The following is a 20,274-nucleotide window of genomic DNA, read 5'->3' as shown; positions in this document are numbered from 1 at the left end:
ATATTGTTATGAGTGGAATATTCACACCAACAGAAAAATCAGTAATAATAATAAAACCCTTATTTGTTGTGAATGTGTTTGCTGAATCAATGAGAATAGAAATACAAAGTGATAATTACCATCGTGGTATGTAGCAAAGCCCCAAAGCAATACAGCATGACGGATCACAGAGTAGTAAATCAGATGAGCAAAACAAACCCTGACATTACTGCAGAGTAGGTATGTTATCCTCCATCTCCTGGCCATTTGTTTTTGATCTCTATCTTTTGACTCATTTGAGCTACCATACTAAATCCTGACGTGCTCAATAGAGGACATCCTGGCCTCTCCAATGATATCTCAAGTGATTGGGTGGGATGAGGGGAACTTTGTTTTCATGCTGAGACAAAATGGAGATGGCAGAAAAATGGGTCTGCTGAGAAAAGACAGAAGTTAAGTAAAATACTGTTAAGATGTTGTTTTACCTGTGATAATCATGAATTTTCTTGTTTATGAACATGTCAGGAATTATAAATCTGGTCAGTTAAACGTTTTTTCAGGAAAAACAATAGCGCCTTTATGAATGTCAGCCATTATGGATATTAGAACGATTTAATGGGGTTAGCTAATAGCTAACTAGCTGCCTAGTTCTTTGCTTACATTCAAATTTCTGCCCCCAAACACCTTTCTTTGTGGGGTAATAAAACATTGAATGTAAAGTAATTAATGTAATAAATAAATAATTGTTAATTACTATGTTTCATTCAACATCTTACTTTTTTACACTACTGTTGTTTACTTTAGTTTCTTGAATATCATTAGAAAATGGATTGACATTCTTATTTTCTTGTCGACCTATTTGATTTCATAGTGTTACTGTTTTTTCCTTATGGTAAAATCATTCTGCTGTCTTTAAAATAAAAATATTTTTATAAAATTCTAAATTGTGAGTTGTTGTTGTTTTAGCTCCAAAAAGGAAGGAAATCAAAAAAAAGTTCAACTGAAAGATACTTTTTTTCCTCGGTTCTCAGGAGGACATGTATACTTTCTGCTTAATTAGTTTTAATATGTTCGTGCATTGTCTGTAATTTATATGTTGTCTTTCATAGTATTGTGTCATTTTGAAGGTGATACAGGAACAAAATTTACTAACTCGCTCTTCATTGTAGCTGTTTAGAGTCAAAGAAATGGTCCCCTAACATGCTAAATGAAGTGGAAGTAAGATCTGCATGACACATAATGTGAAAACAGAGGCTGAAGTTATGGTACCATTCATATCTTAAAAATAAAATGCCTTCTTCGCTTCATTTTTCCATGTTCTCTGATGACTAGAGGAAGTAAACGATGAGAATGAACTTCCACTTGTCACAATTTTCCACACAAGTGAAAATGAAAGGAAGCAAGAAAAAAACAACACATTTAAATATTCATCATATGCATATATGTGTGCATTTATCAACCTCCTCCATTTTCCCATAACAGTAACACTGATGCATTGCAGCTGCTGCAAGACATGCACAAACACCATTTAGCATCACTACCGGCACAGACGTCTCACTAATAAGAAGAGAAACATTGCAGGCAAGAGAAAGAGAAAAAAAAACAACAGAGATTTCTTTTGTCTGCTTCACCAGTGCCACCTGGGGCAGCAATCAACAATCCTTCCACTGTCTATTAGATACTGCTTTCACAGCAATCAGTATCCACTAAGGCATAAGTACAAGTTCCACATCATGCAATAGTTGTGTGTGCACCTCTTTGTGTGCTTCTATTGTGCTGAGTCTCCCCCTGTCACAGACCTATTTCACACTTTCCCAACACAACATAAGACATGTAGATAAGCACTTTAAAATCCATTAGGGTGGGCCTCATGGGGAACCACATCCAACTGAGGATGAACAGAAAGTGTCAGTGCACGCTGGTGCCACTGAAAATCACCAGGCCACAGCAGTACAGGAGGGTTTGGTACAAATATTTATGCCGGCTACTTGCTACGTATACAATATGAATGGTATTTGTTCTCAAGCTGACCAAGCGTTGAAAGAAGAGAAGGAAAAATAAAAAAAGGAGTGTGGATTAATGTAGAGGTATGCAAAATAAAGACATGGGGGATGTGAAAATGTTGTAAAGATAGAGAGAGAAGAATATGGTGAGAGTAAAGAACAAGAAAACAGACAAAGAGATTATGAAAAAAAAGTCAGATCAAAGGAGCGCTGAAAAAACTGCGAGGGCAGAAGGGCAAAATGAAGATGAAGGAAGCAGAGAGGAGAGCCACGAGGCAAGATCCGACTTTACCTTCAGTGGGGTTGATAGCTCCTGGTAAGCTGTCCCATGGGAGGGTCCAGGAAGGGCAGGGATGAGGAGCGAAGACGGACTCGATGCCGTTTTCCTAGAGAAAGAATTTATGCACACACAAATACACGTTACCATAGAAACACCTTTACAGTCTTGAGGTCTATGGTGCAAATTGTTGTAAAGAAGAAAGGAATATTCACTTCGTTTTTGCTAACAGTGAACAGGAGCTCCACTTATTACACTCTCAGACGAGAACATTCCTTGACCAGTACAGTATGTGCTCACGGTCAGCCAGTACAAATACATTCCGGAAAAAACATTGAAATGTGACGAGAACGAAGGTAAAGAACTTTTTTTTGTGCTTTCGATGGTCAACCTTCAGAATGTACATCATGACCAGCCTTCACATGAGTGGAAGGCCACTCGATAAATGTACATAGCCACTAATAAATCTGAAATTACTTTGAGCTTGCATGATGACATGGAACACACAAATATTCAAGCATATTTATCTCAATTAATAAGGTTTAGTAGCATCATACAGCATTTTTGCTTGATACCACACTGATGTTATACTTTATTTAACTGCTTATTGTTAAATATATATGTGTGCAGAACTTTTTGAAAGGCTACTTTAGATGTTCACATTTAAATTCATCACTCAGCACCATCTGGGAGGCATCTGATCAGTCCTGAAATTCATTCTGCAGCATGACAACGAACCCACAGAACCCTTATCTCAACATTACGGGCTCAGTCTACGATTACATAAAGAAACAGAAGTCGCTGTTGCAATTTCTCCAAGAATCTACAAACAACCTTCCTGCCAAGTATCTTAAAAACTGTGTGAAAATGTACCGAGGGGTATTAATGTTATTTGAAAGCAATGGGGATGCCACCAAGTATTGATTTGGTGTGTTTTTTTTTTCTGTAGTTCCTTTTATATGAAGTAAATGGACACAAAATAAATATTTAAAGCATTTTTTTGAAAAAATCTTTCATTTTTAGTGCCTAAAGCTTGTGTACAGTCCAGCAAATATAATCTTTTGCAGTGCAATTCTACAATAATTAAGTTTAAATGAGAACTAAACAGACATGAGGGCTAGTGAAGCTGGTATTATAAAAGTGTAATGGTATTCCAAAGTATTGTGAAAATACTTAGTATATTGCCCAGGCTATGTTACTGCAAGGCATACACAGTTAAATAACTTCATATTTAAATCACACGGACGGCAGGCGGTCACTAACGGACCACAACATGGTCACATGACAGCGCTGAGCAACAGCAGGCCGCTACGTGGTCACATGACCGAGCTTTCAGCTGGACAGTCTGGCAGACAAGTCGGAAAAACACAGCAGCTCGGCCGCAAATTTTCCCTTTTATTTCAAAAACACGTCAGCGAAAAGTATTTCTGAAAGCATTTGAGGCGAGAAATAATTTCATGATGTGTGGAATCTCCGCACGCTGCGTCCAATTCGCATAAAGTAGAAGTCCAGTCTACTTTATGCAAATGAGCTGCAGCCCTCTCCAGGTAAACACACCGGATCGCAGCGGGAAACGCACCGCAACCAGACCAGCATGCCACATGTGGCGCATTTCCAGCTGCAATCCGGTGTGTTTACCTGGAGAGGGCCGCAGCTCATTTGCATAAAGTAGACTGGACTCCGGCATGAGGAGATTAGGTAGGGGGTAAAAAAAAAAATGGATAAATCGTGAATCGGGATTTTTTGTGAAAAAAATCGGAGATTATTTTTTTACGCCATATCGCCCAGCCCTACCTGAAAGTAATGCAAAACATGTTCACTAATGGTCTCAAACTTTTGAATCTATTGTAAAAATGTAAAATGTAAACACTATGATATTATGCAAAGCAACACAACAGCATTGAAATGAACACTATTGTTGTCTAAACAGTGAGATGCTGTGTTGTATGACAAGTTTCACACACCACCATAAACTGTACTATTAGAAAATAGCTGTGTTGACTTGTATTGCAAAGGCTCTGGAAGTCCTTTGCTCATTGGGTGGAGGTGTATGAGGTATCTCAGTGAGCAAAGCTGGACCTATCATGATAAGTTTGAATTCACTTCGTTAAAAACAAGTGATTATTTTAAACTCTTGTGCTAATCACAGCCATGGTCCAAATGGATTTCATTGATTGAATTGAAAGTCTACTAGAAATGCACTTTAGTAATATTCTGAAGCTGAATTCAGGTAGATGGCACCTGTGAAAGAAAATTTGGGTGCTTAGCTAAGCTTTAGGGCAAAACGAAGACTAATTGGTTTAAGTATCCGATTATAAAGCTCATTGGCTTCAGAGGGTTCCCAGAGGAACACAGACTGCTTTATTTCTGAAACACCAGCTTTCCCTTTGAGCCCAGTTCATCTAACAGAAAGTCATAGATTTCCCTTAGTTTATCTTAAATTGATCTTGTTAAAATCTTAATCCTGTTTTCTGGATAACCTCCTACTTTTAGTGGTATCTTTTCAAGTGCTATGTATTTCTAGCCCTTGTTAGGAAGTGATAGTGCAATATCTTGACTTTGGCGTTGGGGCTGCACTTTTGTTTACCCATATATTTAGATCACAGGTTGTGTCTTCACAGCCCATTGCACAGGCAGTTTGACTGGCATGCATGGGTGTGTGTTAACTGGAGTGAGAAAGAGGCAGAGTTTATGAGCCATTTATATTGTGGATAGTGTAGCGAGATGAGCCCGGTGCCTCTGGTTAGCAGCAGTGAAGGATCGATTGTCACCATGTCAGAAGGCAGACCTATCTGTCTCCATGTACTTGCCTTGCTGGAACACACACTGTCATATATGAGGACGTATGCACATGCACATGCACATGCACACACACCCAGGCACAGAGGCCAAGACAACACAACAGCTGCACTGCAGACATGATGGTGGCGACACGTAGCCATCCTTGTAATCCCTTTAGGCACAGACAGAATGGTGGCCATTGTATATGTGTGTGCATATGTGTGCATATGTGTGTGCAAACATCCTCCACAGTTTTAATGTCTGATTTCAACCTGCCGTGAAAACTGTCATTTGTGCACATCTGGGTCTAACTAAATTTCATCCGTCAACAGGACACGCTTAAGACACATCCCATCCTGACCACCCAGCTTACTCAGCCTCATCCATGTTCTAAAAACCCTCCTGTACTTTCTTCCTTTTCACTTTTTCAGTCAGTTAATATCACATTGTTATGCACATTTTGCCAGCAGGAAATCATGGAAAAATCTTTGCTGAGAGAGGAGAGCAACAATGCCAAGAGAACAGTCTGAAGGATCAGTAGTGAGGTTAGTCAGGGTGGAGAGGACTGTCTCCTTTCATACAGCTGGGTCTGCTTATCTCCCTCTGCAAAACCTAGTCCAAATGCTGCAGAGGTAATATCTGAGGTCTTACGGTGCTAAGAAAACTATAAATGTGTGCAACTGTGCAAGTGCCTTGCCAGTGCTTCCTGAGGGAACTGCATTTTAAGAGTGTGGAGTGGATTGTGCTAGGAGTGTGTGCCGTCTTGTCTCTTTACACTAAAAATTTTAGCCATTACTATAAACAACTTAGTGTGTCTATAAAACTTTGTTTTGTTTTGGACTGGATTCATTGTTTTTATTGCACCTGAAATGAGCATAAGCTGAATGTGCACTGTCTGCACTATTGCAAGTGGCAAAAAGGATCCACTGAGAATACTGGAATGAGCGCTTTGAAAAGCACCGAGGGCAGTAAGATACTGTTCTTACGAACAAATTGCTATTCTTTTAAGAGAGGTCACTTTTTTGTTACTTTGTCTTGACTGTAAATGTGCTGCTACAGAAAACACCTACGGGAATAAAACAATGTAAACAGACAAGTGTTCTAAAATTCTTAAAAACCCACTTAAAATGTTAATTTTCACACTGAAAGCAAATTAAGTGAATGCATTGGCAGAAAGATGAAAAATTCAACAATTAGGAAAGTCTGCCAGAAGCCAAAACATTAAGCGAGAGCCACGCTCTTGAAGGCGCAATCAGCAGAAAATGGAAGCATGAAATTACAGGGATAATAGTTAACAACCAGTTGGAGCCTGCAAACCCTCTATGTGCTGTGAAGGGAGACTAGGAGACAGCTCCTTACATTTCAGGCCAGTGTACGTGGGTGCTGAAGGAAAAATGTTTGGAGAACATATAGAGGCAAAACAAGCTGAGAAAAACACTACTGTTCAAAAGTTTGGGGTCACCCAGGCAATTTCATGTTTTCCACAAAAACTCACACTTTTATTCATGTGCTAACATAATTACACAAGGGTTTTAAAATCACCAATTAGCTAAAAATAACACATTAAAAAAAAAAAAAACATTTAATTGCACCTTTCTCAGTTCCTAATTTCTGGCACACCAGTAACACTGATGCACACTCCAGCCCAGTAGGTGGCAGTAATGAACCTAAAGTCTGTTTTGGTCTGGAAGATGAGACCGCATTGAGCTAGTTGGGCAGAAAGTTTTCTTTTAAAAAAACTTCCTGATGGCAGCTTGGATAAAAGTGTGGTTGTGTGCAAATTGTGCAACAAAGAGTTTTCTGATCACCGCAGCACTTAGAGCCGACGGTATCACCTCAATGTAAAACATGTTGCTGTTAGCACCAGAGCTAACGTTAGCTATGATAGTCCTGGTACCGGAAAACGGTGTAGCCATCCCATAGTAAACCACTTTTCAAGATATTGAAAGTGCTTGAGTTTACAAAAAGTCTTAAAATGTTGAATATAATTGCTGTAATTAGACTTTGAGTTTGCAGTAATCTGAGTGCAGTAGACAGATGAAAAATTAACAATAAATATAAATGAAACATAAAAAAATTTGTTGTTTCACCCTGTAAAGGCTGCCTGACCTATCAAAAAATAGCCAGAATTTTTATTTATTTTTTTTGGCAACCGAACCTCTTTAACATAATCCACAAAAAAATAAAATATATTGCCATTTAATTTTGTTCATGACAATTTTTGTGTCATATTTGATACAATGGTCAGTTTTTTGCTCACAACGTTGATTTTAGAAATAGAAACTAGTTTTGTCATATTTAACTGTTTATCAAGTTGATGAGATAGAGGTCTCAGAAACTCATGCATCAAATATGATATAAATGGTAATACAGGGTTGAAGTTCATGTGTGTCTTCATTGATTCAGTCATCAACCAAAATTTATTTAAATAGAAAAACTTTGCTCATTTTGCCAAATATTGCTATTTGACAAAAATTAGATTTATTGCGATTAATTACAAAGCCTCTAATTAATTAGATAATTTTTTTTAATTGCATCCCACCACTACTTTCAACACCATTAGCTAACACAATGTAGCATTAGAACACAGGAGTGATGGTTGCTGGAAATGTTCCTCTGTACCCCTATGGAGATATTCCATTAAAAATAAGCTGTTTCCAGCTAGAATAGTCATTTACCACATTAACAATGTCAAGACTGTATTTGTGATTAATCTAACATTATCTTCATTGAAAAAATAATTCTTTTCTTTCAAAATAAGGACATTTCTAAGTGACCCCAAACTTTTGAAAGGCAGTGTAAGTAAGGGAAAGTAGTCATTTACTTTGAGTTTAGTGATTGTAGGCCTGGGTCCGCCGACAAAAGGAAGCTGTGTGGTCACCTCCTGGCCTTCCTCTTGTAACAGTAGGGTTGCTGGGTTGTCCTCTGCAGACGGCTCTGGGAGGCCGGATGTGGGAACTCGGGTGTCAGAGAGGAGTATCCCACAAGCCTTGGCTGCCCGAAGCACCCCGGGTACCTCCTGAACACGGCTGTACCAACGCAGGAGGTGGGGGAGATGATGTAGTGTGCTCGCAGCATGGGTTCGGAGGGAACACTGTTAAAGACGATCAGAGGAATAAAAGAAAAAAGGAAGGGGGGGGACAAGAAAATATTGATTATGTGACTCAACGGACGTGTCATCTCCAGCGAAGCGGGATGTCAGGTTCCAACAGAATTCACTCATCACGCTGACGGATGGACACACACAAGGGGCCGGCAGGAAAAAAAAAAACATCAAAACAGTGTTGACAGGTGGGGAGTAAAAACGACACAAAGACACGATCAGAGACGCTGTGTCAGTTTCATGTGTGGAAGACATGGGGAGAGGAACCGGAGAGGAGAAGGGGGCACTTTGCAGTATGATGAGTGGGTGGACTGGAAAGGATTCACCGTGGCTGCATGTGTCGTGGACAGTGATGGCCGTTAAGAGGAGATACGCTAGGCTGAGTGTGAAACTGGAAACCACTGGAGCACAGCTGACTACTAAAAGCCTCATTGTGAGAACCTCAGTTCATTCCCACAGTCGAGGAATAGCTGGAGACAGCTGAGAGGTGAAATGAAGGTTGACACCCACTTCACCGCCCAACAATGCAGCATTCTTGATCAATAACAACACACACTTAAACCGAGCAGCTCTCACTTCTCCGCTGCAGTCACTTTAATTGCAGCTACAGAACTGATCAAAATTGCACATGCCGAATATTCAGAAAATGTTTGTTTTTTTTTTAAGCTACAAGTTTTAAAGGTCGGCCTAACATCTTGCCAACTCTTGATCTGTTGCGGAGAAAAAAAAAAGTGTTCCCAAAGTAAAGTTGGTGAAATGCATTTCAACCTGCTGCATTTGAATAGAAACCCTGCCGTACACTGTTATCAGTCTTTGCCAGGTGGCTCTAGACCACCTTTGAGAGCAAAACCTGTGCCAAGTCTGATGGAGTGAGTCTTCTTAACTCGGGTTTCTGCCCGGATGGATCTGAAAGGAGCTGGGTGTACTGACTGCTCACCCTGACCAGAGTGTCAAAACTATACGTCATGCATAATTTGACAAGTCATCATAATAAAGGTATTAAAAATCCAGTAAACACATATGATGGGGGCTCTGTAGCCTGAATGGCAACATCTATATGCTGACGTTACTCCTAAGTCGCATGTGCTGTTGTTTATATGCAAGACAAACCCTTGGATAACTACACTTAAGGAAGATTTTTTAAAGAAAGTGTGTTGAAAACATGGGGCTTACGCAGGAAACACAGGCCTTTATACTGAAATTAAATTAGCATCTGATGTGTATTCATGAATCCAAATTAGGTAATAGCTTACAGCACAATATAAATGAGGTCATTAGCCACAAGGGTTCATTGCTGATAACACTTAAACACTGCTTATATGTCATCAAGTCGCAGCCCTTACCAGATACTGATAAATGCAGGGCAGGAGCACCACATCCGTCAGAGTGAAGTACAGTCCCTCAGCAAACACATGCTCCAGTGGAGGCAAATCTGTTGTCTTCACTTTCCTGATCTCAGAGTTCTCTCTGGTGGTTAAAGCTGGAACTGAATCCACAGACAGTTTGGCCAAAGCCGCTCTGAGCTCAAGTCCATCACAGACCTGTCCAGGCTTGGACTCAGAGTCCAGGTTCCCTTGGCTTTCAGGGGGCTCATTCTTTTCATTCTGTCTCTGCTCCTGGAGTTTCTGTCTGCGTATCTTGTCGTCATTGTGGACTTTGACAGGCTCCGCTAGCCTTCTTTCAAGGGTGAGGATGGAGAGAGGCAGCTGCTGGTATTGATCGGTGGGATTTCGGAGATGCTCCTCAACAGCAGACGGGATGCCAATTTCGCACAGTCTGGTCCACTTACTCACCTGAAAGTGAGAGAAGACGCCACATTTGAGGTCAAATATAGCAAAGTGGACTCAAAACTGAAAGACACTGTTGAACACCTTATTGTCTGACATGTTATAATGGAACCAGTCTAAGTATAACACTGCAGAGAAAACAAGATTACACACTGATTCCTTGAAATTTCATCAGTCAACCCACAGAGGGCTTTAAGCTCAATCAATTCCAAATATAATAATAATAATAATAATAACAATACATTTTATTTATAGGCACTTTTCAAAACACCCAAGGACAACGTACAAAATAAACCAAGTTAAAACACCTTAACAATATAAAACTTAAAGATGCAAAAACTATTTTAAAAACAGAAGAAAACTCTACAGAGAAATGGAAGTCAGAGTGAGAGGGCTTGTTTGAACAGGTGGGTCTTGAGATGGGATTTGAACGTGTCCAGCATGTCAATGTTTCAGATGTCAGGTGGGAGAGAGTTCCAGAGGCTGAAGGCTCTGCAGCCCACGGTGGTCGGATGGTGAGGTCGAGGAAGGAAGATGATCTAAGAGCCAACTGGGTGTGTTTATGTGGAGGAGTTCAGTGAGCTACGGAGGGGCGAGGCTATGGAGGGCCTTGAAGGTTAGCAGCATGGTTTTATAGATCGCGCGGTGTGTGATTGGGAGACAGTGAAGTTGTTGGAGAACAGGGGTGCTGTGGCGGAAAGAAGGTGTCCTAGTGATGATCTGCATTGCAGCATTCTGAACTAGTTGGAGTTTATGGATGGACTTGAGGGGGAGACTAGAGAGTTTATGGTAAAGAGCAATATCTAAACAAAGTTGTGAGGTAAGTCTGTTTTGTGGGATCAACTGAAACCTGCTCGACTGAAACATGATAAACATTAGTTCATTTATATTTCATTACTGGAAAAATTATCCTTAATGAATGCTGAACTACATGATTGCCTGTAGGCATGTATTATGAAGTTTATTGAAAATCACTACGTATACAATCTGTATGCACAGCACTGATGCTAATATGATACTGAGCTCCAACATCATCTGTACTGACGGATTGATTCACCGGATCAGGATCACCTGTGACTTTAACAACAGCCAGAGGTCAGAATGCACAGGACTTTTAATATACACTGAACAAAAATATGACCCCGGCATGCAAATGTTTTCTTTTCTGACTTCAAAAGAAACTTCTCATTTCTATTGTTGGAAAAAGGTCAAATTGGACCATCGACTACCTCAGCAACAGACTACAGTACGTGAGGCTTCAGGACTGTGTGTCTGATGTGGTAGTCAGCAGCATGGAGGTCCACAGGGGACAGTGCTCTCAACAGGAGGGCGAGACTCCGACTGTCTTTACTGTACCTGCCGTACGACCGCGGGGGCTTGAAATGTCCAAACGTGATGTTAGAATCCTGGGCTGCACAGCTGAGGTCTATCATGTTTTATTTTTCAACAAACGCATCTCCTCATTGGATTGAAATGGAAAATTATGGTCTGCAATTGCCTCTTCCCCTATATTTTCATTCAGATTCAGCAAAAAGATTACGCAAACAAACTAAAAATCCCATTTTAAAACACATGATAAAGGTCTGGTATGATGTTAAAAAAAATTTAAAAGAAACACAAATGCTGTCTCAGTTAAGTCCCATCTGGGGGAATCAGCTCTTTCCTCCTGGAAGAGCCAACGCAGGATTTAAGCAATGGAGCTCTAAGGGACTTAAAACTATTGAAGATCTTTACCTGCCGAACTCAGATATTCTGATGACCTTTGAGCAGCTTATCTCCAACTACAATCTTAGCAAAAATCACTTTTTTAAATACCTCCAGATTAGAAACTTTATTAAAACTAGTCAAAACAATGAATATAGGAAACCTAAACAATCTTCATTAGAAAAAATGATGCTAGAAAACAGCCAGAGAAAAGGTCTCATCTCAGAAATTTACAATCTACTGACATCTTCATCATCTGAAAACTCGCATTACAAACGCAAGGCCTGGTCAGAAAACTTACAATTGGAGATTTCAGAGGAAGACTGGAGTTTGGCCTGTGCTGAAACACATACCAAATCTATAAACACGCGCAATAAGTTAATTCATTGCAAATGGTTAATGAGGACTTACATCACTCCATTTGAATTAAATAAATATGACAAAAACATTCCAGACATCTGCACAAAATGCATAGATTCAAAGGGAACTTTTTTTCACTGTATCTGGCAATGTAAGAAAATAAGCCCATTTTGGGAGGAGGTGAGGAAAACAACAGAAAAAATTATTTCAAAACAAATTCCAACAAATCCAAAATTTTTCCTCCTGGGACTGTATCCAAAAAATTCCAAATATAAAAAACATGAAAGAGCTTTTATAGACCTCAGCTTGCTTACTGCTAAGAAGTGTATTGCATTACTTTGGAAATCAATGAGTAGACCAAGTATCAGCCAGTGGTTGAGACAGATGCTGTCAAATCTCCCTGTAGAAAAAATAACTTACATTTTGAAAGACAAGCAGCAGGTCTTTGAAAACATATGGGGACCCTTTGTGAAGTACGTCAAAGATCAAGATTTAGCAGACCCTCAGACTGATGAGTGATTGATGGACCATGCAGCTTCTGCACCTGCATTTTTATTTTTGTGTATATTCTCATAGGAATGCATGTGCACTTATGTACTAATATAAGGGCACTTAAGTGCTGATTTTGTTGTGTTATCTTTGAAATAACAGACTGTAACTGGACTTGCACTAAAGTTTATAGAGGAAAGAAGCAGTTTGTTTGTTTATTTGTTTGCTGTTAGTTTTTTTTGTTTGTTTGGGTTTTTTGTTGTTGTTTTTATTTAAAAGCAGTAAAACAGTTTGTATTCTATTTTATATACAATGTAAAGATGTTTCCACTGCTGTGAAAAACAAAATAAAAATATTGTGGAAAAAAAAGATCTACATAGGGGTACAGAGGAACATTTCCAGCAACCATCACTCCTGTGTTCTAATGCTACATTGTGTTAGCTAATGGTGTTGAAAGGCTAATTGATGATTAGAAAACCCTTGTGCAATTATGTTAGCACATGCATAAAAGTGTGAGTTTTCATGGAAATCATGAAAACGCCTGGGTGACCCCGGTGACCATATGTGTATGTATGTGTAACTCTAAGTCAGCTGGGATGGCTCCAGCCCCGTGACCCTATTGAGGATTAATTAGTGTATAGATGATGGATGGAATCAGAATTTCTATTTATTCATTATATTTTTGTTCAGTACAGTTATTCTTGACACCACAGGTTTTGCAAAAGTTGCCAGCCTTTTAATTCACCTTCTCCAGGCACCTTACAAGAAAGTTTAAGTTGTCATCCAAGTACTTTTCTATTTCTTTTCTGTATTCTTGTCATTTTTCTTCCCTGCTTGCCACTAACCTCAGCACAGGCCTTCAGACACGTCTTCTTGAAGCCCAGCAGTGCCAATACATCATTTCTGGAAGGGTCGGCCTCGATGGTTTTGTTGATGATATGTCTAAGAACCACTGCGAGTCCTGCCCTGCAGAGACTTCCAGTTTCATCCAGAACAGCAGGGAGACGGCAGCCCTTCACCAGCTGGGGCAGAGCCTCCAGCTGGATGTCAGACGCATCCAGAGACACTGGCAGCTGACTCCTCAGTGGCTCCGAGCTGGTGGGCTTGTTTGATACCAGGAAAACTTTGAAAGTCTTGCACTCGCAGTAGGAAAAGAGGAACAGGACAATGGAGGTGTGCAGGGGAAGACGAGGTTCCTCATTTTGGGAGCAAACTTCTAAATAGAGGGAGGAATGCTGCTGCTTTGCCTCAGAGGCTGTCATTGTAAATAATGTCAGTGCTGTGGAGTGAAAAGAGTTATTAGTTAGCTTTGGGGATGCGTTGGTGTGCTCGTGAACTAAAATATGACTTCGTACAGATTTGTTAAATTACATTTAGAGATACTTACAGCAGAAGTCCGAACATATGCACCGGCTAGTTGAATAAAACCACGTTGTTATGGTACCACACGTTCACAGTGCGGCTGCTTCTTCTCTCCCCGTACTAATGCTAGCATAGTTCCACAGCGCCATCAGCCGTCAACTTATTAATAAATATTTATCAAAATGCGTAATATGTTAAAAGCGTCCGGTCCGTATAAAGTCGCAGCAGCATACACGGTGCTTGTAATCAAGCAATAAATGCAGAAGTTGATATACATACAGTATTCTTGGGTAAAATCGATTTCGCTACAAAGTTCCGAGCGTGAAGATTCCGGACACATTTGACAGTTGCACAGGTTGAGAAACGAAGGAAACGCCACCCGGGCTGTCTTTTGTAGGAAGTGTTGCTCAACCGTCACCAGAACGAACGAAAATACCGGGTTACGGGAAAGATATTTACTGCAAGAAGTCTGAGGTAACGTAATTCTTCTTTAAAAAAAATTAATTTGTGAATTCCTCTGCATTTGCTGACAGCATAGCGGAGGATAAGTTCAACCAGTGTGTTGCTGTCAGTAACCGACTGAACTCACCGTTAACGTCCGTATTTCTTTATATTAAACAACCGATGAATGCGGAGAAATTGAGATACTTGGGGCTTAACCTAACGACGTGGGTTATTTCCGAAAATCCTACCTGAAAATGCAAAAACAATGTAAAATATCCACGAAAAAGTAAACATTATAGGGCGGTTTGTCAATGTAAATGAACTATCGGACCAGAATGAGCACTTTAAACACAAGTTTTGTCTGAATTTAGTTTCTTTTCTTCCTTTCAGAGATCAGTATTTTGCCTGTTTCTCTCCTCATTCTTTTACTGTGCGTATTATGTCATGTACTGTAAATACAATCATAAATCCAGCCATTATGTGAGGAGCTAACCGTGTCCAGGCTTCACCAGAGGAGAAACAGAGACTGGTGCCACTGAATATTTAAATCTTTCTAAAATTTTCATATGGGGAGGACATCTTTATTTAACATTAATGCTAAGAGCCCAAGAAATAGCTCAATCTAAAGGCCAGGGTGAAGTGAAGACTGTGTCTCCAGTAACACAACTGACTCATGTACATGCAATAAACCATTTGTTTGCACTGTAATACAGCATTGTATTGACTGTAACAAAGATATTTTGTCAGATACTTTAATTATAAATCTTGAAGCTCTCTATGAAGTCAAATATGAGCACAAGTTAACACTTAAAAGTCTACTGCACATATTTTGTTTGTTTAACCGATTTTTTTTGACAGTTTATTATATCTGGTAAATCATTAACTATTTTCACCAGGCTCATCTTGGACTATATTTAGCAGTGGTATTTGACAATGTAAGTTCTAACTAAGGTCTGAAAAACTGACATTATTTTGTGACTCTCAAATCAAGCTATGGCTGGACCTGTCAGTTTGGAGTTGGATCCCATCTTTCTAAAGGGACTAAGTTATTTGCACTCCAAAAGTAAAGACTCAGCTGAGAAGCTCAAAGCTCTACTTGATGAGTCCCTTGCAAGAGGAAGCGACTCATCCTACCGTTCATTACAAAAGGTGAGAAATTGGAGACATACATACGCTACCATTCAAAGATTTGGGGTCACCCAGTCAATGTCATATTTTCCATGAAAACTCACATTTTTATTCATTTGCTAACATAATTGCACAAGGGTTTTCTAATCATCAATTAGCCTTTCAACACCATTAGCTAACACAATGTAGCATTAGAACACAGGAGTGATGGTTGCTGGAAATGTTCCTCTGTACCCCTGTGGAGATATTCCATTAAAAATCAGCCATTTCCAGCTAGAATAGTCATTTACCACATTGATAATGTCCAGAATGTATTTCTGATTAATGTTATCTTCACTGAAAAAAGGTTTTCTTTCAAAAATAAGGGAATTTTTAAGTGACCCCAAACTTTTGAATGGCATCATGTGAAGCCTGGTGGTGGCAGCATCATGACGTGAAGCATTGTGTCGATACCGTCGTTTATGCAGTATAATTTATCTGACTAAATGCTAATACACTTTGTGGTATTATTTTGTGTGCTCAGGATATAGAGGTGTCAAAGGGGTCTGTGTCAAAACTGAGCTTAAGTAAACAAGACTCCAAGTCCTCCTCGAGTTCCTCATCCTCCAGCAGCAGCAGCAGTGGAAGTAGCAAATCCAGCTCGGAGAAGAGTAAGAAAGAATCAGAGAAGAGGCCCTCTGAGAAGGTACTGGAGACATTCTGAGTCACTATAATTGTAATAATTTAGTGTCAAAGTGTGACATGGTCAGCTGTGTGTCCTTTCAGTGTTAGTTCACAAGCAAAAGAGTTCACACCTGATTCTAACTCTGTTTTAGAGTTGCAGTTTAGATTGAGGTGGAATAAAGAGATGACTAGTTGAAGTAAGAAATGAGACAGAGACTGTAAAGAGATAGAAAAGGTTGTTAGTCAACACTTTAGTGGAAAACTAGAAATGGCAAACAACATGGTAGACTGAGGAACACAGGTGGATTGCCAGAAAATAATTTGCATGATGAGAAAAAACTCTTCTATGATTGTACAGTGAGTCTAGATTGCTTTCCAGGATGTGGGCGTACACATTTCCTCCAAAGGGAAGAGAAAAAACAGCTCATGACCCAGAGCAGACTATCCATCAGTGAAATATTATGGTACTTCTGTTATGCCGTTATGGAAGATTTCACTGTTAGCAGAAGCAAAAGGATGAAAGCAGAGGTGTACAGGTGCATTCCACGTGCTCAGATTTAGCAAAATACGTTAAAACGTAATGGCATTTTATCATTCAGCTGGATCATGATGATCATAAACATACTGCCAGAGCAGCCAAAGAGGCTTTTCAGGGTGAAGAGACAGAGTCTTTGACCTGGTGAATCAAACGCCTGATCACAGTCCAGCTAAGCTACATTAAACTTCAGCATACCAGAATAGAGGCAGGGAGACCCCACAAAAAGCAAGGTTACATGATGAGGAAATTAGAGTCCAGAGATTATTCCGTGTAGGACTATGAGTATTACCAAAAGAAGATAAAATTTGACAGTGTTGTTTGGTGCTGATACCATTATCTTCACCAACTGACCTCGTTCTGTCTTTCTGAAAAACAGGTCCGGGTTGACTTGGGTGAGGTGGACCCTCCGAAAAAGCCTCGTTTAGAGAAACAGGAAAATCGTTCTTCTCCGATTACTGTTCAGACAAGCAAAGACCTTCTGCCAAACATAAATGACGATGAAACTAATGCCGACGACTTTGCCATGGAAATGGGCCTGGCTTGTGTGGTTTGCAGGTACATGTTACTTATTAGTATGTAAAGTAAATATACTTGTTCAGTTTTCTAGTTTGGACAGTTAAACTTGGCTCTGTTCATATGTTCACTTTCCTGTTGTGTTTTTAATTAACTAAGACAAATGACAGTGACCATGGGAAACCAGCTGGTTGAGTGCCAGGAGTGTCATAATTTGTACCACCAGGACTGTCACAAGCCTCAGGTGACAGACAAAGAAGTGAACGACCCACGGCTTGTCTGGTATTGTGCCCGCTGCACCAGGCAAATGAAACGCATGGTGAGGAAAATAAATTATGGTCCAGACTTCCAATGGTGTAATTACTTCCACAGCACATCACCATTGTCTACATGACTGATCAGTCCATAGTCCTAGGAATTGGTCATAGTGTTGTTTGTAAAATTGTTATTGTTTGTCCACAAGGCCCAGAAACCTCCACAGAAGCCATCTCCTGTGTCTGCATCATCCGCGCCTGTTGTTAAAGATACGCTGGTGAAAAAGACGGAGCTTAAACCCAAAGCTGAAACAACCAGCACCTTCCAAGCCTTCAAAAGAACAGAAGTGAAGGTATGTGTTGTGGAAGGCAGACGTTGTGAATGTGAATGGGTAACATGCTTTTTGCCTGTCGTTTGTCGTGTCTCATATGTGCTCCTACATTACCCCTGTCTCGCGCAAAATCTGTGATTCTACATCCTTAATTTGTGATTGGTAGCAAGGGAGATAATTAATGTGCAAAATTCCTCTAAATGGTAATATGCGTTAATCCCTGCAGAGGAAAATGAGTAGAAGTATAGATTTATTTTCAAGGATCAGAACTCTTTACTGGTGCTGCTCAGTATAATGTAATTCCTCCTGAGGGAAGGAGTTTAAAACTTTCTAGAGTGAAGGTATCGGAGTTCACCATACGGTTGTTTTGACAGCAAACAGCTTGCCTTGTAGCAACAGATTTGATGATGTTGATAGTGCTTACACTGGGAGTGAGAGTTAGTCTGCAGTAAAATTATTGCTCAAGTAAGCACGTGAAAGCACCAATTTGTGGGTAACTGGACCAAATAATGACTGTTGCAACATGTTACATGGTTCATAAGAAACTAGAGCTAATAGTTATTTCCTGCATATAATTAAGATTTCCCTTTAAAGTGAAATCTTTGCTAAGAGTAACTGTAAATCAGAAACTATGAGCAAAGCTCTTAAGTGATGCTGATAACCATATCTTACATTTCCAGGTCTTTTTCATTTTAAATCATCTTTTTACACACTAAATTGCCGACTACTGTGTGCAGATACAATTTGATTGAAAGCAAAGAGGTTGAGCTGCTTTTAGCGTGGTTATAGAGTGGGTTTGTTATTGGTTATGTACAATCTGATGCAGTAATTGTAGGTCTTGCAAGTAGAGTGGAAATAAGTACTACTTAGCAGAACACCAGTTAAATCAGGTAATGTGCTGAACATTTCATAAGGTATGCAGCAAAGATGGAATAAAATTTACTTACTAACAAAATATACCTTATTACTTTATCTTTGAGATGTCAAACACACCCACAGAGCAAAGTCTTGATCTTGAGAAAGGTACACTAGAAACTTGGCGTCTCAAAAAAGCTTGGTAAAATTGTGCATCGGACTCATCAGATGAACTGCTTTAATAAAAGCTAAAATTGATTTGTTGGTGTTTGATTTAAGAAATGTTGGTGATTTGCTAAGGTCTCAATTTCAAAACATTAGAAGTCATTATTGCACGTTATTACCCTGCCAAGCAACGCAGCACAGTGACAATTAGTGTACATTTGTTTGTCTGTGTGTCTGTCTGTGCACAACATTACTCAAAAGTGAATTTACGAATTTGGATGAAATTTTCAGGGAAGATCAGAAATGACACAAGAACCAAGTGATTAGAATTTGGCAGTGATGCAGATTATAGTCTGGATCCACGGATTTGTTAAAGATTTCTGTATCATTGTAAGAAAGAGGCACGGCGTCAACATGACAACAAGTGAACACTATGTCAGCTGCCTGCTGACAATCACATGATTGCTATCCTACTACAGATCCACCGCTGCGGACTTGTCAGGACTTATCTGTCGGAAATCATACAACGACTGAGCAGCCTTGGCGGAGTACTCTCTGAGTGCTTTTCTTGTTATTATAATAAAACAATAACTTCTTAGCATCGGTTAAATTTGTGTTGATAATTGCGTTACTGTTTTCTGTGTTCTGCAGCCACCTACCACGTCAGCCAATCCCACTGGCAGCGGCTCTTCCTCCTCAGGCAGCGGGCTTACAGGCTGGGCTGCATTTGGCGCCAAAACAAGCCCATCTCTTCCCGTTAGCTCCAAGCTAGGTTCCTCAGGCCCAAGTGGGAGCAGCAAGACCTTGACAACACCTTCCGGTCAGAAACCTGTCGGGTTGTCTGGACTAGCTGGGACCAAGTCAGGACTTGGGGGTGCCAAGATATCTGGGGGCAACAATGGAAACGGCTCCAGCCAGGGAAATCTGAAAGCTCCTCCACCTCTGACTCTGGGTAAACAGCCACTGAACCGTTCATCCAGTGGTGAAGGCCAAGGGAAAGGCTCGGCTTCGTCAGGGGCCGGCTCCCCCGGCAGCTCCCAGCCAAGCGCTGGAGGGAACGGAGGCAGTAACGGAGGAGGTAACGGGAACAATGGGAATGGGTCAAAGGCTGCACCAGGGGACAAAGCACCGACGTCTCAAGAGTCCCAGCTTAACGCCATGAAAAGGTTACAACTCGTGAAGAAGAAAGCGGCGCAGAAGAAACTGAAGAAATGAGTAGAGGTAGAGAGAAATGAATAGGAGGAGGAGGTGTGAGGGAGTAGAAAAATGCTCTGTGGATTTAGTGCCAGAGCATTAAGTTTGTATCTCCACAGCACCTGTACATGGAGTAACACCATCCAGTTAAATACTTGAATTTCACTTTGTGTAAATGCTGCTGGACTCTGTGTGCCTCGTTGTGTCCTAACAAATCTAACCAGTGAAAAAAGTGTCACTTTTTATCAACAAATGTCATTAAATATCCTCTTCTTATAAACTGGCAGTAGCTATGACTTTGTAGCTGGTGGTGTTTCTTGAATGTGAGCCATTATATTCTGCA

The 20,274-nt window shown here is 40.2% G+C and overlaps 2 protein-coding genes across 4 annotated transcripts in view; one reads left to right on the top strand and one right to left on the bottom strand.

The window, feature by feature from the left end:
* Window positions 1–14,026, bottom strand: part of gstcd (glutathione S-transferase, C-terminal domain containing) — a 78,479-nt gene extending 64,453 nt beyond the window's left edge. For 2 of the 3 annotated variants that reach the window (XM_055009547.1, XM_055009548.1), the window contains exons 1-5: window positions 13,871–14,025; window positions 13,329–13,762; window positions 9,487–9,936; window positions 7,865–8,134; window positions 2,275–2,368 (exon numbers count right to left, since the gene is read on the bottom strand). In XM_055009547.1, the coding sequence (XP_054865522.1) occupies window positions 2,275–2,368; window positions 7,865–8,134; window positions 9,487–9,936; window positions 13,329–13,745 (1,231 nt within the window). In that variant the 5' untranslated portion in view covers window positions 13,746–13,762; window positions 13,871–14,025. Of the gene's footprint in view, window positions 1–2,274; window positions 2,369–7,864; window positions 8,135–9,486; window positions 9,937–13,328; window positions 13,763–13,870 lie in introns of all 3 variants that reach the window. The other variant, XM_035947178.2, reaches the window with a different exon arrangement.
* A 142-nt stretch (window positions 14,027–14,168) lies between these two features.
* Window positions 14,169–20,211, top strand: ints12 (integrator complex subunit 12). The gene is made up of 7 exons (XM_023268093.3): window positions 14,169–14,319; window positions 15,281–15,438; window positions 15,941–16,102; window positions 16,995–17,173; window positions 17,291–17,450; window positions 17,595–17,738; window positions 19,389–20,211. The coding sequence occupies exons 2-7, from the start codon at window positions 15,283–15,285 to the stop codon at window positions 19,950–19,952; spliced, it is 1,365 nt and encodes a 454-aa protein (XP_023123861.1). The 5' UTR covers window positions 14,169–14,319; window positions 15,281–15,282; the 3' UTR covers window positions 19,953–20,211.
* The last annotated feature ends 63 nt before the right edge of the window (window positions 20,212–20,274 follow it).

This window comes from Amphiprion ocellaris, chromosome 4 (genome assembly GCF_022539595.1).
Source record: "Amphiprion ocellaris isolate individual 3 ecotype Okinawa chromosome 4, ASM2253959v1, whole genome shotgun sequence".
NCBI classification, from domain to species: Eukaryota; Metazoa; Chordata; class Actinopteri; family Pomacentridae; genus Amphiprion; species Amphiprion ocellaris.
Note: the sequence above shows the minus strand (reverse complement) of the source record. Positions and strands in the feature narration are given on the sequence as shown.